The sequence below is a fragment of the Mauremys mutica genome, chromosome 2, assembly GCF_020497125.1.
Source record: "Mauremys mutica isolate MM-2020 ecotype Southern chromosome 2, ASM2049712v1, whole genome shotgun sequence".
Lineage (NCBI taxonomy): Eukaryota > Metazoa > Chordata > Testudines > Geoemydidae > Mauremys > Mauremys mutica.
In genome coordinates this window covers 231,805,717-231,823,497 of record NC_059073.1, presented here as the reverse complement: position 1 = coordinate 231,823,497, position 17,781 = coordinate 231,805,717, and the positions used below count along the sequence as shown (strand labels likewise).

Genomic DNA, 17,781 nt, shown 5'->3' with positions numbered 1-17,781 from the left:
TAAGCTAATTTATGCAACTAAATCTCCTTTGTGCAGAAATGAAAGCTAATTGAGTCATTACAAAGTAATTCAGGAAGGAATACCTTGTATAAATGGGCTTACTTTATAAATCCTTCTCAAGTGGTTTTCATGCATCCTAAATGGTGCTAAGCAGTTTTACTGCCATAAAATACCCAGATGAAACATAACTTTTGGAAGCTGGGAAAACATTGTTTACAACAGCAAAAGGCAAAGACTGGAAAAGAAAAGTAAAGAAATATTTGCAGAAGAAAGAAAAACATTTTAATTACCTGAAACATTGCTAGTGCTCCCTTGGCTCAGTTTCTTTGGCTCTTCAGTCTTTGGAGGAGCACTCTCTTCTTCTTCTGCAAATAGACAATTAGAAATTAAATGCTGAAGGAACCCGCTAACTGACAGGAATTACAGCCCACGTCAGTTAATCAATCACACTATCTATATTTCTAAAATGTAAATGCTGGAAGCCAAACTCTTCTGTTTTCATACTGCCACACAAGTTTGAGGGCTTGATTGTTTTTTGTTTTTAACCACTCTGGTAGCTCTCTTAAAAAAGACTCAGTTGTGAACTGCTGAATTCATCTTTGACACTGAAAAGTGACTTGAAAGTCCCATTTTGGGGCTCCTCCTTTGCAATCTTTCAATGGCTTCTAGAACAATCAGAACTGGGGTCCCATCCTCCCCTGGCTACATCTATCATTCCAGGCTAGGGAAAATTCAGGCTTTGCTATTCATTCTTACATCAGAGGGGTCTGATTGTCACTGCCCCATGCCTCTAGAAAAAGTTGGGGGTTCCACAGGAGACATGGGGTCTCTTTGCCTCTGCTGTGCCATGCATCTGCATTGGCTCCTGCCTGCTCAATGGGAGCATAGCTGCTCTGTTTTCAGTGGCTCCACCTACTGTGGCAGATCATGGGAACCACTAAAAGGAGTGGGTCGGGGGAAGAGGTTATATATAACCTGGGCATGGGTGGGGGAACAGTCCATATTAATACAGTTTCAGACCATACCAACTAACTGTGCTTTCCTCCATGGTTTGGGAGGGAGGAGAAGAAAGCTTGATGGAGCCTCTCAACCCTGTTCTCTTGCCAACACAGAGTTAGAACCCTCCTCCTCCCAGATACAGGTTCTGCTTCATATAGGTACAAGGAAGGGACTACTATAAACTCCTTAGTTTACAATTCTGTTGATGACGAATAAAAAGGAATGGACTTTAACTCTCTCTATCATAGCCGTGTTCTTTCTGTAGGAGTAAAATGAATTAAAAACCAAAACCTTATCATAGTTTCTATAACAGCACAGCTGACAACACAGATCCCCTCGCTAGGTATTATATTGACACAGCCACTTTTCAGAATAGAACTGCACTTTAGGCATGTCCAATTTCTGTGCTGCTATTTAACACATGTGTACTAATATAATAAGAATGTTTGCTTTTAAATACCATGGACCCATTACAGCTACTAATCTGATATTTTGTTAATAAACAATGAGTATAAAAGTCATGGCTTTTAAAATGTTCTTCACAAGCAGATTATGTAAGAATTTCATAACATTCTATGATGGCAAGGAGGGTAAGTTTCAGCATGAACATGGGATCATGTCTGGTTTGCATTAATAACTTTGTAAACGTATAGGTTCATTCATACACATCACATTATACATTCAGACTTCAATTCTGCAAATACTTAATAGACACGTTTAACTTTAAGCACAGGAGTAGACCTGTTGATTTCTGTGGGACCACTCACACGCTTAAAGTTAAGCACATGCAGAGCTACTTGCATGACTGGGGCTATAGGTTGCCAAACACAATATAATGGGAGCCATGGTTATGTGATTTACTGTTCAAGGAGCTTTGTATTATTGCTCTGCCAGTTAATCAGTAGTTTTTGTTGTCTAATAACTACTGACTAGTTAGAAGTTTGGTTGAGACATTCTCCAGTGACTTGGACACAAAACAAGAAAACAATGGAAAGTGGTAAATCTGATGCTACTGCACAGCACATAAAAAAGAGAGAGAGAGAGAGAGACTGACTATCTGCTATATTTAAACTTGTTCAACACTGAGTACTTCATTACATCATGTGGGGCATGCTAAAAAATGTAACAAAAGTATCCTTATATACTCTCAAGAGCACCAGGAGGCACTCATCCCATGGCATACAAGCAATATTACCCCTTTGTCTGTCATCTTTTCTACCCATAATCCATTATCTCTTCCTATAAACACTCAATTCCAGGTAAGAGACAGCATATTATATACTGCTAGAAATAAGTTTTGATATTGAATATTGCAGAATTATTTTTATTAAGAATATTCATACCATGCTGCTACTCTTTATCGGTTCAGTGATAAGAATTCCATTTTAGTAAGTATTTTTCTCTTCCCTCTCTCTAATTTAAAAAGGGAAAGGTAAAGCAGTGCAGGTTTGAGAAATTTTTCCACAGTAAGACAGAGTACCTATAAAAATAAACACTATATTGTCGGTTCACAAACAAAGTTCATAAATAAGTACAATTCTCCCTTTAAAAAAAGGGAAACATCGTTTAAAAATGGTGGTCATTTCCTAGACTTGTATTTGAAGTGTAAGAGGAGAAAAGAAAGCCTGAACCCAAGTTCCTTCAGAACCCCAGTGGTTCTCCATGTCAATTAAATATTGCTTTAGATCCAACAGACTTGGGTCATGGGAGCTTAAAGAGGACATTTAGCTCCTAAAATACAACTTATTGCACTTTGGGCCTGGAAGCAATGTCAAACAGGGAGAGACCTCTTGTAATCAACAGGAATCGCAAATGCCTAGAGACACTGGTCAGAAACTATGTTGCAATGTTTGCAGCAATGCATAGCACAGATAGTATATACAATATCAATTATTGAGGAGAAACAGTACGACAAAAAGTACATTGTATTATCAAGATAGTGTGTCACAGGGAGCCACAGAGATTTTCAAAATAATCGTAGTTCAATCTTTCCTCTCGCCCCTCACTTTCTATCCTTCACGCTGGGAAGAGATGTGTCTCTCTAGTTTCTCTCTCCAGATCAATAGGAGCTCTGATCAAACCCAGAGCTCTAGAAGAGCTGCGTATGTGTTGCAAAAAAATGCATCTGGGCCTACAGCAATAGCTTGAGGATCCCCAGAGACTAGAATATAGACACACTTACAGCATGTCTCCACTACTAGAAAGTTAAAAGATTTTTTTTTCTGGTAACAGATCAGGGAGGAACTGCGAATATTAAAAAAAATTAATAATTCCTGTAGATTTCACAGCTGAATTCTAAAATTTTGCACTGTGAGTTAAATATGTAAATTACTACCAGGAGATTGCCAGAGCTATTCCCCAAACACAGATGGCTCTACCTGCACATATGATTTAAAGCAAATACAACAAATACAACAGTATCTGACTTTTAGACATGAGTCTAATTGATTTTTCTTCCTTTTTGTTCTTCCCAAAGAGAGAATCAGATTATATGAATATAAAAATGTATTAAAGTGTAGCTTGCATAATACATTTCTGCAACAGAATTGGTAATCTCCAAGATAAATATGTATAAAGTCAGCATTCCACCAAAAAACTGATAATAGTCAACCACTTACCTACATTAGTTCTTATATTAATAGCAGTATTATTAGCTAGTATTTGATTGTGTTGTGTTATTTGATATAGACACTGTCATTATCCAGTATTAATTAATACCCTGGATAATCACAGTTTGTGGGTTAATATATTCTATTCAACACTTTAATAATAGTAAACAAAAACAGCTCAGCTATGCAGCAAAATCCATCAAACCACACAGATGGTTATAAGGTTTTCATTATGTGGTTTCCATAGCAATCATATTGTAAATCTGGAAGCTTCTTGCAAATAAGCAGCTTGTATTTACATGCCTCTCAGCTGCAGCATGGAATTCTACAACATGTGAAGTTATTATTCCAATCACATATTGTTAGAAGAATTGTTGGGAGATGTTTTGATCAGTCCAGATTAAAAAAAATACTGCAGTGAACTAATTTTTAAAAATTATTCAAGCATTTAGATGTCTGTAATGCATACTAATAGATCCATGTTTGAAATTTCACTGTGGTGACAAAAGGCTACAAACATATAAGCTTGTCCTATGGAAACCCCCCCACAGTACATTAATAAAAATCAAAATGTCTTCACGAGGTACAGATGATAGAGACACACAGGAAGAACTCAGATGAAACTGAACAGCCGTTGCTTATTTGCTCAATAGGAATGTAAAGGTATAAGGGCCTATTTAGAGCCTATTTGAGAGAGAGACTGAATTATTTCTCCTGGATCTATCCTTTTCTTAAAATGACCCCATGTAACTGTAAATGGGAACTCTAAAAAGAGAGAGTAAATTCTTACTGTGGCAAAGAGACAAGTACTTTTCTCTCCCCGATTTATAAACTTAATTTTACAAATTGAGCCTGCTCTGTAACAGATGGATTATTACCCTAATAAGCAACATAAGTCTGTCCAGCTATTCAGTTTCACAATAGCTAGATCTAACTTTTACAAATATTTTTGTTTTGGGGAGGATTTGAATAAACAAAAGGAAGGAGCAATATGCAAACAAGTTAAATGCATATTCATCTTCTTTAATTGAGGCCCATATCTCCCATTCCCTTTCCCCCTCTTCTCCCCGCCGCTCCCTGCACTAGCATAAGCAGTGAGGACTCAAATCCAAGGACCACTTGGTTTACAAGGAAGTAAGCAGAAATAGCTCTAACACACTGTATCCTTTCCCAAAGACCTGCAGAAGTTATTACCCTTACATTCTGTGAGATTAGTACTCTCCCTTTCTGAAGGAATAAGGTCAGAAGGATGGATAGTCTTTGTGGTATCCTCCCCTTCTCCTCCCAGATTTCCTTATGGAAGCTGATGCTTAGTCAGCACTACCTTGCATGGTTCTCCCCCCGCACTGAGAAAGCTCACTGTGGAAGAAAGAGGGTTGTGTGGCTGCCACAGCCAGAGAGGCTATGGGACGAGGGGAGGGTGCAAGGAGCAGTGTGGAGGTATTAAGCTTCTGAGTTACTGCAGCTTCTAGGGGATCTACAAAAGTTTCCTGCACATCTTAGGATATCTCCAGCACGGTTAGTCTCAAACCTTTTTGGTGCAGCAGAGGTGGTCAAGCCATCTCAACACAGAAATCATCGCCCAAAAGCTTAGGTGGCTTTACATGCCTTTTATCCTCCCAATCCTGGCCAGTCTGGGGACCAGAGAACCTCTAGCATAATTTAGATAGCTCTGGGGGCCTGTCTAAGTTAAGGTACCCCTCACAGACCACCATATTGGCCACACCCCTGCATAGAATTGCTGCAGCACTGTGTGCTGTAGCTCCACCCCCCACCATGCCTTACACCAGGACTTTGAGGGTCCTCAGAAGGCAGCCTGATTCCTCTGAATTCAGGAAGCCTTCCCCAGCTGGAATTAGGGTATAAAGGGGCCAGACTTAGAGTGAGAAACTCATCCTTTGGATCCATAAAACTTCTCCATGGAACTAAGGATGTCTGTAGGTTTGGTGGGTCTTTATTCCCCTCCAACAGAATGATCTGCAAGAAATTCTACCAGTTCAAACTAGCTAAGGTTCCTGGCCCCTATCTGAATATGGACTTATGCAGGGAGTTACTTGGTCCAAAGTCTACATGATGGTTGGGCATAATAAGAAAAATAGATACCCCATGAGGTAGGGAATGTATTTCAAGGATAAATTCACTTATTGAAGCCCTTTGATAGTATGGTGATGGGGAGTGGGTAATATAAGTACATAGGCAGACAGATAGAAAATTAGTTAATTATTCAAAGATTGGGTTAAATTAAGAAAAAGAATCCCACTAAGATCACATACAACACAGTCCTCACTGTAACACACACTTAAGTATGGTTAAATCTGACTGAAGCTGTCTACAATTAGACATTATCAAACACCTGTTTTTTTTATTGCTTAGATGAGATAGTATGCTCATTGTTTAAAATAATACTTATGTTACCAGAAGAGTAACCACATAGTATAATACTGGGAGAGGGGGAGGAAATGGGTAAAAAAAATCACATTTTTTAATGAATTTGTAAAAGGTGAAAGCCATTGCATTTTCATGCACTTGCACATGCTGTTTTTCACCTCCTTCAATTTGCCACTGTCTTCCTCCACATGAAGGAGAGTGGGGAGATGTACTATAAGGACATGTTTATAAACAGATTGTTACTACATGACCATTCACTATTAGGGAATCCTCCCCCTATCAAAAAGGCAGGGTATAAAGCTCCTCTTATGAAAAGTTTTTGTGTTTTTGATGGCCTGGGGAATATGAAGCTTACAAGGCTCAGGGCTTAAATTTTTCTCTTTGGGCAAAGGAATAGGGGAACAATACGGGAAAGGTGTAGAGACACCTATTTTCTCAAATGTGAAATTCAGAGAAATTTTAAAAAACTGCTTTTGCTTCTTTTTTTGACAAAAACTTTCACTGTTGCTTTGAGGTGGTGCACTGTTTCACTTGATCTTTGCTGTGTTTTCTCAGTTATGCATAATTTTTAAATGCTTTCAGGAAATCCAGACACACACTACCATATATTTGCTTGAGATCTGAAGACCTGTTTTCCCTCTTAGTTTTCCAACATCCCTTCTCCCTCCTTTTCTATCAAGGCCCCATTTTGTTCAATGATTGATTTGAGCAAAGAAGTTTCACCCTTTGGATCGCCTGGAATTGTTCAGAATTGTTGAGAAAACTGAACAAAATATTCTAATTCATAATATAATGCACAGTCTGGTCTTCATATAGAATAAAATTTTCAAAAGTGTCTAAGGGACTTAGGGACCTAAGTCACATTGCTGTTCCAATGTGATTTAGGCTCTTAAATCACTGAAACACTTTTGAAAATTTTGTCCATATGACTTCGTCCTTTGATTAGATGACCAAGCTTTTAAAACTGGATGGCAGCTTCTCCGAAGTAAAGGTTTTACCTCACTTTTCAATAAAAGCCTGATTTTGGCCCCAGCTCTAAAATCATCTTTCAGCTTCAAACTTGGTATGTAGTGTCTAGAGTCTAGACAGTGGGCAAAATTACAGATATACCAGACAAGATTTTTTTAGCACAATGTTTACACAGTTAGAAAAAATGTTCCAATTTTAGGCAGAAAAACACAGCTTAAATATGTATATTCTTCCCCTTTCTATGGAAGTTATTAGATTATTCCTCTCATTGAGATATAGAACTATTTCTATAAAGCACAGGAAGCCAAGATTTTGTATCTGTTTGGTCTCAGATATTAAAATGGTTTAAGTGTTCAACATGACCTTTTATAAACCTTGATTCTAAGTTGTTGTTAAAATACATGATATTAAATACTATGCAATAAATATAAACAATTCTCTGAATAAACAGATATAGCAATCAAATATGCAAATAAACCATGCAGTGCAACTTATCACTAGAGTTATTTGATAGACATATATAGGTTACATTTCTGTGGCTTAAATTTGTAGATTAGTAATACAGAGCAGAAAGTCTTCATACATTATGTAAAGTTTATAAGCAGCAAGATCTTAGATTAAAACCCATTCCTTAAAACAAAATAACCCTAATTGTGACAAATGTGACTTGACATAATATTTACATACATGAAAGCAGCTTGTTTAAACCATAGTATCAGTTCTATAGTAATTTGTAGGGTTAATTTATTCAAATTTGTAGTCCTCCCCTTTCTGAACAACTTCATTTCTGGATTTAGAAGAAAACAAGGCTAGTCATTTCAGCAAATTTCACTTTAGTGAAAGGAAATGATATAGTTGTTGGCATGTTTCTCTAGGACGAGTCTGGCTCTTGGATGCTATAATTGCTTAAAAAATGTTCAAGCAACTGACACTTTTGCATTCTCTGTATTGACCACTGACAACACAGTGGGGGAAAAAAATCAGCAGCATGCGTCCTTTGGGTATTTTAATGGAGTCAACATGTCCTTTTTGGTTGTTTAAAGCCAACATTACCAAATTACATGAAGCTAATTCTACTAAAATCTTTTATCTGGCTTAAATGACAAAATAAACCCATTGTTATATTATGATACATAATCAAACAAAATCAGCCAAAATGCAGACTGAGCGGAAAATTAATGAGCAGAGACCTTGATTTTTTGTGTGTGCAGTATAATAGTTCAATTATAGTGTCCCACAAATCACTGTTACGTTTTTCCCTGACCTCCCATACAAATTTCCTGGATCTTACTACAACTAATTCTATAGAATGTAGCAAATCCTATAACAAAATGTTTATGTATTTATCTAGTGTCTATTATAGCTGAAAGCATTATTCTAAATTTTTTCAACATGTTAAAAACATATGAAATTCAGCAAGAGTCTTAATTAACATTTCCAAATACATAAACACCAGTTTATAGGCTCCTCAACAAAAGAAAAAACAAAGACTTAACCAACCATAGCGGGAAATAACCTGATAACCCTTTAGTGTCCATTGCCTCTGGTAGAGAAATGGGACCGTTGTATAAATAGTGGAGGAAGACAAACTGTTATTAATCCTGTCAAACCCCCGATAGAGTGGTCTGTTGGCTGAACTTTATTCTCACTCAGAGCCATCTGGAAGTCTTAAGGTTCCATCAGCCTCCAAAAGTGGACTACCAAAAAAGGCCTTTTTCCCTGAGGAAAAGCTGTGATCTGACCTCAAATTGAAGGTGGCAAGGGTTGGTCTATGACAAAGGAGCAACCCATTTCCCCCATCTCCAATCTTTTTTCATATACCACAGCCAAAGTGCAATCAGTTGTGAGAGAATTAACTCAGAAACCAGCTGGGATAATCTCACGAGTATCCTGGAAGCCACGAAATCCTGAGCAGATCCATAAGAACAGTCATCTATTGAATTTGTCATGAGATATTCAGCCTTGGTGTCATGTCATAATCAGGTTCCTCCCTGTGAGATTTTTTGGGTTTTTTTTGTGGGTTTTTTTGTGCCTTTTTACTCACTATCCCCTTAAATGTGAGAGTTCAAAAGGGACACGAGCTACACATTTTAATTATCTTTAAGGTGGATAGCTATAATTGGTTGAAAGGCTCCTGCTTATTGATTATGTTTTGCTTGGCTTAATTCCTTCAGTTTAGAGGAGGAAGGGAGAGAGAAGGCATGTAGTAGTGACAGTCCCTATGGCAATTAGAAGTTCATTCAGGGGTGGGGGTGGGGGGAAATTGAGAGGGAGATTTATGCTAATGAGTCATCAGGGTTGGGGAAATCTTGTGGGGAGGGATGTATATCTACAGTATCTGGGTGGGTAAGATGGACTTTGTGGGCCGCTCTGCTGGTTCTTACTTGAGCACCCGGCTGGGTCAGCTGTCTCTCTTTAATGCCAACCTTATGGAAGCCAGGAAGGCTGAACAAGGATATCCCAAAGCAGCTATAGGAATGTATTGTTTCTCAACAACAGTATCCAGTGGCATTAACAGACTAATCGTGCACGCCTTAAATCAGAAATTCAAAAAATATGGGCTCCCAGATTTAGCTAGATATGTATACCATGCTCATCGCAGTGATAAACAAGCACCAGAGTGGGCCCAGAATCTCTACTATCATAAATATATGTATAATAGACCTCGGACTATGACCTACCAACCTAAAACTATTTCTCATTTTTTAGGATTAGTAAAATGTCTCCCTTACTGGGATACTTGTTTGCAATGCTTTGCTTTAGCATTATTGCATTGCTTCTTAATTAGATATGGACAGTGATATAAAGAAAACTACTTTGCTTTCATAAGAGGGAACTTTAGGTCGGTAACCCACTGAAGATGTTCATGCATAAACAAAGTGTTGTTAATATTTAACATGAAACCAGCTGTCAAAAATGTAGTCAACAGTGAAAGAGCTATGATACAAGTAAAATTACTTTGTGTGATTGTGTCTCTCCAGGATGACAAGCTCCTCTGAGATGGGATTCTATCTCTTAATAACAAACAACTTCTGTCACATAGTGTTCACATCATATTGGTTTTACAAATCAATAGTGTCAAAAGTGGTTTAATGTAGGTGAAGAGGAAATAGTAAAAAGAATGATTGATCAGTGCTGGAAATAAAATATCTTATTTCAATAAAAAGTGAATGTGTGTGAATGTGGTGTGTGTTAATTTGTTTTTGAAAGATTTTCTTAAGCATCAAATTACAGGATTTGAAGTAGGTTCCTTTTTGATATGCAAGCGTAAACCTTCAAATTTTAAGTAAACATGCTTGAACATGCCAACAGATAATGTAGATTTTGCTCTACATTGGGTTTTTTTTATTTTTATTACTCCTCAGAAATACTGGCATAAAATTCAGCCTTCATCAAACTGATCACAGCTATACATTCTCCTTCCTTCATGAACTTACATGACTTGGTATAACAGTTGTTCAGAAATACAGGCCATGTACCACTTTTTTATGCATGGAACTTTGAAGCCAAAGCAAGTTTTGCATGCAAGTCAGTGGAATGAATAAAAACTCTTACTCAACAGTGCACGTAGTTCATTTACTGTTGTAGAGTTAGAAACTAACCACTTGAGATTCAGTGATTGTTATAGGATACCAACTCCCCTGACTTAATAGTCCCAAAATTTGAAACTGAGAAAAAAATTCAGGTTTGGAATTGGTAAAATTCATATAGAGTTTAAGAGAATAACAGAGCTTTACAAAAGCACTGAAAAGGTAATAAAAAGCAGAAAATTCAATTTAGCTGTATGGAGTTTCCATCAAGGACTAATATGAGAGCCATTGCTATGCTTTGGAGTGCAAATGAGCCATAGCAAGAGGGGGGATGGGCAGAGCGTGTTACTAGACTGGACATGTGTCCATGATCTTGATGTTCTACATTAATTAAAAACAAAGTTTGGTAGTCACAGGCTATGGTAGTATCACAAACTGTGTGTATGCAATGTGGTTTATTGTTTTCTGCATCATATGACCATGCACAAAACACACTGTTTTGGGATGAGGGTAAGTCATAGAACCTGTGAACAGTCATACAACGTAAGGGCTTTTCATATACTCAGTGTCACATTGTTTTATGACATTGTTACCAATACCAAATGCCAGTTATTGCTGACATTTGGGCTTTGGGGCACACCTCTGGCAAAAAGAGCAGTCTGAATCAAAGTAATGCTTATTGGGAGCATTTTTCAATACAAAACCCTGGGTCTGCTGCTGAGAAGCACATCACCTAGCAAGAAGCAGGAGACAATCTGTGCACTCTCCAAAAGACCCACCAGGATTTTGGCTGCTGGGTCCGCTCCCTCCTCTCAACCAGATGAGAAGAAGGGAGAGAGAAGATCCATTAATGCCTACTGCTTATCACCAAGGTAAAGATAAAGAAATGGAGTCATCCTCAGATGACAGTTTACACAGATAAAAATCTAGCCCGAGGGATTGCCAGGAAGAAAGGATAAGACCCAGACATAAGGCTCTTAACTTCTTCCTGAATTCATGGGCTTTAAATCGAAAATCATCTTAATATATGACTCTTGTATACCCACAAGCATTCAACAATTGCTGGGAAATATCCTCAGGAAGCACATCTGGGAGGGTAAAATAAAAAAAAGCTCAGGAAAGTACTGCCCCAAAATAAAAAAGTGTCACCAACAAATTCAGAGAGAGTCTCTCAACTCCAAACCATGACAATGTTTTGGATTCAAGCTCATTCTCGTGATGATAAATCCATTGTGCTATGCCCTCTGATATACACCACAGGCACGTCGGACACCAGATTTATGTAGTTTCTAGAAAATTATGGATTCCGAAACTAAACTTTCATACATTTCAAACAAAAAATCTTTACTATTTTCTGTTAATATGCCATTTATAATTGCTTTTCACTGCTTCTGTATATTTTGTATGCTTCTGAGCCATATGACCAACTTTTTTCTCTTTCTTATTACTCATATAAATGTAATGTTAATTTTACTGTTTGTGACCACAATAAAATATTTTGAAAAATTTGGTAAATTTAATTTACTCTTTAGAGAAGAAAGGGTGCAAATTTCCCATACATAAGAATAATGTAATAGCTACAAAACAAATAATAAGCATCTTAATGTCCTCACTGAGATCCATTTTAAAAGGACTGCTTTTACGTGGTGAACTGTCCTCACTAATTTTTTTCCCAAGAAAGACTTCATTGTGCACACCTGCCATATATATCAACTGAAATTGTTCAGAATACTTCCTAGAAGTTCTTTTTTCTAAAACTCACCTTCATTTTTAATCTCCAGAATGATGATAATCTTACATTTGCCCTTTTCACCTCCAAATAGTCCAGATATTTTACAAAGTGATTTACTATTTACATTCAGAAACCACTTGATCCATTGCTGAAATGCAGCCACTGGTGGAAAGAATAACAGTTTAACAGTGCATCAGCACTGCAAACAATACGTGAGCACGAGAAGTGAAGAAGAATCCCATATCCACTTGTAACAGTATCAAGACAAGATCACTTTGTCTTTCTAATCTTAGGAGTTGATTGCCCCGTTGCAGTCCGTGACTGGGACTTCATGACACTAACCTCTATGTTTTCAAAGCAGTGTGCAGGATTTTAGCCACACAACTCCCGTCAAAATCAACAGGGAACACACAGGTAATCCCCAGTGCATTACCTTGAAAACTTAAAACTGAGGGACGGATTTATGAGAAGGTTTCATTTACTGTTTTTGTTGTGAAATCCTCAAGCATTAGTGCTTAGAGAAAGGAAATACAAAACGACTGTAAGGGAGGAATCCTGGTTCATGAAGTAACAGATCAGCCTTACACACAGTCATCACTATGTAGTCATGACATGCTTCTCCTCAAATGTAGGTAGAACACAGGTCATATTTTAGTTTTTGATTCCTCTGTACTGACAGATCGTGGAATGCATCAGTAAAGCTCATTTACTTCTGAGACCCAAACAGCTCTACATCCAAAAAAGATTGCAGCAGGAGGTATCAAGCTTTGCTACTTTCCTAGGCAGGATAAGTGGGAGTATCACCTTTTTATTAATACACAGATGCTTCAAGTAATGACTAAAAGGAATGGACAGGTTCAACATTGCTTACACTCTTACAAGGTATCAAACACTGGTGCAATAACAACAGTTTCATTGTTAAGGTGTTTGTTAGATGAAGCACCTAAGCACGTCAACAAAAATATAACTGAAGACATAATTACATATAAACAATTTGCTTAAATCATTCCAAGGCAGGAGCAAAACCCAACCAAATAGTAAGTATTTTAAGTGGCTGGAATATGCTCAGAGCTGTACAAAACGTATAGACACTTCTTATCCTGCTCAAAGCTTTACCCCGGTTACAAAATATGGTTAAAGTCTCACCTACACTACAAAACAGAATTATTGGCCAGAATCCAAGCAGTGGCCAGTATTGCTTGGCACAGGTCTCAGATTGGAGGTGAGGTGGAAAGGCAAACTTTCCATTCCCTTGATCCCTGGCCCAGACATGCACCAAATCAACCTCAAAAGTAACTGAGAGCAGCCCAAGACATGCTCTTAGTTATACATGCTAGAATAGTTCTCTGTGGGGCTGTGCTGTTGGCTCAGGACTACTGAAACAGTAGACACCAGCTCTGCCCCCACTCCCTGACTTCCGGCCTGCTCACAAAGAGCCCCTGTGCTTGGTGTGGGAAGTTTGGAATGAGTGGCATAGAGCCAGCTATACCAGCAGTAGTTCTTCTTCTTCATCATCATCTGGAGTTGTCCCATGCATGGAGGCAGCATGGAAAAAACCACAAAGCATTTTTAAAAAGCCTAATAACAAAATTCCAGCAGAACCCTTTTAGAACTGGAAAACATTTCCTTCACTGCTCTCCAGGTTGGGAAGCTGAAAATATGGCCTGCCTAAAATAACCCAACTCTTCTCCCATCATTTAGAATTCTATTGAGCCAAAGATCTTGGATGTCCTGGTATGATAGGATGCATAGGTTTGCTCTATGTAATATTCATTCTTAAAGTTATTTTTTTCAGGTTTGCACTGTCAGTTGTAGGCTACAATACATATTTATCATGTCAAAAAATATAGAGAATTGATTAATTTATCAGACTATTAATTACTTAACTTCAGCAAAGAATTTCAGTGTCAACTTTTGTTTTTGTTGTTTTAAACTGAGTTTTCCTTTAATTGTTCTCTCTAAGCAAACTAGCCTACCTTAGCTTGCTGAAAGCAGCAAAAGTTGTCTTTTCCTGCAGAATCCTGCAGGGACGGTTTGTAAATTAGCATGTCTTTGGCAGCGGCAATGATCTTGACTCTACCTGAATAATCACACTATCTATTAAACATACTCTTACTAAAGTGAGCCAGAAAAACGATGCCCCTGTGGTAAATATGCATTTGTATATGCTATTAAAGAAAGAAGAAAATGGGTTAATAGATCAAGAGATTAGTTTTCCTCTTTTGTATCCCTCCCAACCAGCCTATACCACCTGCCAGCAGACATTACAAATTGAATTCCACTGAAAACCAAGTCTTCAATGGGCTAATAGACTGTTACCATTCTAGTTACTGGTTTAAACTATTCAGCTGATTTCTCAAGTGCTGAATTCCCAAGTTTCAAAACTATACTAATATTCCCATAATATCCTCTTCAGACAAGGAGTCAGCTTTAAATACAGCCTTCACTCAAGACCACTACTGAAAAAAATGAACTGTATTATGAAAGGGCTCAATGTGCTTTGGTCAAAATCGTCATTTCAAAAACCTCTGAGTGCCACAGAAATGCCAGAATTCATTAGTGACTTTGGTATATGAATTGCCATTCCTTGATTAAGCAATAAGGCACAATAAGCTGTGTGTCCTAGTGAAATATCAACACTTGCAAGGCCCTGGGGGTAGGTGGAAAGGCAGAATCCAGGGAATGCTGAGTGGAAGAGGATGTTGTTGTGAGGAAGATGTACTTCTTTTCTCTCCCCACATCTTGGTTTGGCAAAGGGGTCTGAGATAATTTCTTCTACACCCTCCTGCTTAGAACATCTTTTGGAGTGTAGAAAGCATTCTTCTCTATTGTTTAGGTCAGATGAAAAGTTAAGAAACCCTTCTCTGCCCTCCATGATTAGGACAGATGCTGGTGGTGGCCGTGGTCATGGTGTTTTAACCTGAGCATCCAAGCAAGTTCCAGGAGAAGTTTCATCTTTACTCTCCATTTCTTGTACTGAGCATCTTCACGTAGTCTAGAAGGCAGAAGGGGAAGTGCCCCAGATAGCTAGTTGGAACTCAGAACACCCAGCCAGGGAGGGGCAAAGGAGGCAGAGCTAAAGGAGCACAAAAAGAGGGGGGGAAACTCATAGGCAGGAGTTGTAGACCAAGCTGGATGAGCAAGCATCTCAGAGAGGTGATTAAGAAAAAAGCAGAAAGCCTACAAGGAGTGGAAGATGGGAGGGATCAGCAAGGAAAGCTACCTTATTGAGATAGGAACATGTAGAGATAAAGTGAGAAAGGTCAAAAGCCATGTAGAGTTGGACCTTGCAAAGGGAATTAAAACCAACAGTAAAAGGTTTTATAGCCATATAAATAAGAAGAAAACAAAGAAAGAAGAAGTGGGACCGCTAAACACTGAGGATGGCGTGGAGGTTAAAGATAATTTAGGCATGGCCCAATATCTAAATAAATACTTTGTCTCAGTCTTTAATGAGGAGCTTAGGGATAATGGTAGGATGACAAATGGGAATGAGGATATGGAGGTAGATGTTACCACATCTGAGGTAGAAGCCAAACTCGAACAGCTTAATGGGATTAAATTGGGGGCCCCAGATAATCTTCATCCAAGAATATTAAAGGAACTGGCACATGAAATTGCAAGCCCATTAGCAAGAATTTTTAATGAATCTGTAAACTCAGGGGTTCTACTGTATGACTGGAGAATTGCTAACACAGTTCTTATTTTTAAGAAAGGAGAAAAAAGGTTATCTGGGTAACTATAGGCCTGTTACTTTGACATCTGTAGTATGCAAGGTCTTGGAAAAAATTTTGAAGGAGAAAGTAGTTAAGGACATTGAGGTCAATGGTAATTGGGACAAAATACAACATGGTTTTACAAAAGGTAGATCGTGCCAAACCAATCTGACCTCCTTCTTTGAGAAGGTAACAGATTTTTTTAGATAAAGGAAATGCAATGTATCTAATTGACCTCGATTTCAGTAAGGCGTTTGATATGGTTCCACATGGGGAATTATTAGCTAAATTGAAAAAGATGGAGATCAATATGAAAATTGAAAGGTAGATAAGGAACTGGTTAAAGGGGAGACTACGACGGGTCATACTGAAAGGTGAACTGTCAGGCTGGAAGGAGGTTACTAGTGGAGTTCCTCAGGGATCCATTTTGGGACCAATCTTATTTAATCTTTTTATTACTGACCTTGGCACAAAAAGTGGGAATGTAATAATAAAGTTTGCGGATGACACGAAGCTGGGAGGTATTGCCAATACAGAGAAGGACTGGGATATCCTACAGGAAGATCTGGATGACCTAGTAAACTGGAGTAATAGTAATAGGATGAAATTTAATAGTGAAAAGTGCAAGGTTATGCATTTAGGGATTAATAACAAGAATTTTTGTTATAAACTGGAGACGCATCACTTGGAAGTAACAGAGGAGAAGAAGGACCTCGGAGTATTGGTTGCTCATAGGATGACTATGAGCCACCAGTGTGATATGTCTGTGAAAAAAGCTAATGTGGTCTTGGGATGCATCAGGTGAGGTATCTCTAGTAGATAAGGAGGTGTTAGTACCGTTATACAAGGCACTGGTGAGACCTCATTTGGAATACTGTGTGCAGTTCTGGTCTCCCATCTTTAAGAAGGATGAATTCAAACTGGAACAGGTACAGAGAAGGGCTACTAGGATGATCTGAGGAATGGAAAACCTCTTATGAAAGGAGACTCGAAGAGCTTGGCTTGTTTAGCCTAACCAAAAGAAGGTTGAGGGGAGATATGATTGCTCTCTATAAATATATCAGAGGAATAAATACCAGGGAGGGAGAGGAATTATTTAAGCCCAGTACCAATGTGGACACAAGAACAAATGGATATAAACTGGCCATCAGGAAATTAGACTAAGGTTTCCAACCATCCGAGGAGTGAAGTTCTGGAATAGCCTTCCAAGGGGAGCAGTGGAAGCAAAAGACATATCTGGCTTCAAGACTAAGCTTGATAAGTTTATGGAAGGGATGGTATGATGGGATAGCCTAGTTTTGGCTATTAATTGATCTTTGACTATTAGTGGTAAATATGCCCAATGGCCTGTGATGGGACACTAGATAGGGTGGGATCTGAGTTACTATAGAGAATTCTTTCCTGGCTGTCTTGCTGATGAGTCTTGCCCACATGCTCTGGGTTTAGCTGATCGCTATATTTGGGGTCGGGAAGGAATTTTCCTCCAGGGCAGATTGGTAGAGGCCCTGGGGGTTTTCGCCTACCTCTGCAGCATGGGGCATGGGTCACTTGCTGGAGGATTCTCTGCACCTTGAAGTCTTTAAACCACAAGCTGAGGACTTCAATAGCTCAGACATAGGTAAGGGGTTTGCTACAGGAGTGGGTGGGTGAGATTCTGTGGCCTGCGTTGTGCAGGAGGTCAGATTAGAAGATCATAATGGTCCCTTCTGACCTCAAAGTCTATGAGTCTATAAATTATGTTCTCCTAGCTCTGGTTTTAGTGAATAAACAACAACCAAATAGGCAATATTCAGGTGGCTGAATAGCTCTTGTACTCATGGTATTCAGAAAAATGTACT

At 38.4% G+C, this 17,781-nt stretch overlaps 1 protein-coding gene across 2 annotated transcripts in view; it reads right to left on the bottom strand.

The window, feature by feature from the left end:
* SKAP2 (src kinase associated phosphoprotein 2) overlaps nt 1-17,781 on the bottom strand; it is a 158,165-nt gene that overhangs the window by 22,717 nt on the left and 117,667 nt on the right. For both annotated transcript variants that reach the window (XM_045006748.1, XM_045006749.1), the window contains one exon: nt 291-365. In XM_045006748.1, coding sequence (XP_044862683.1) covers nt 291-365 — 75 coding nt within the window. The remainder of the gene's footprint in view (nt 1-290; nt 366-17,781) is intronic.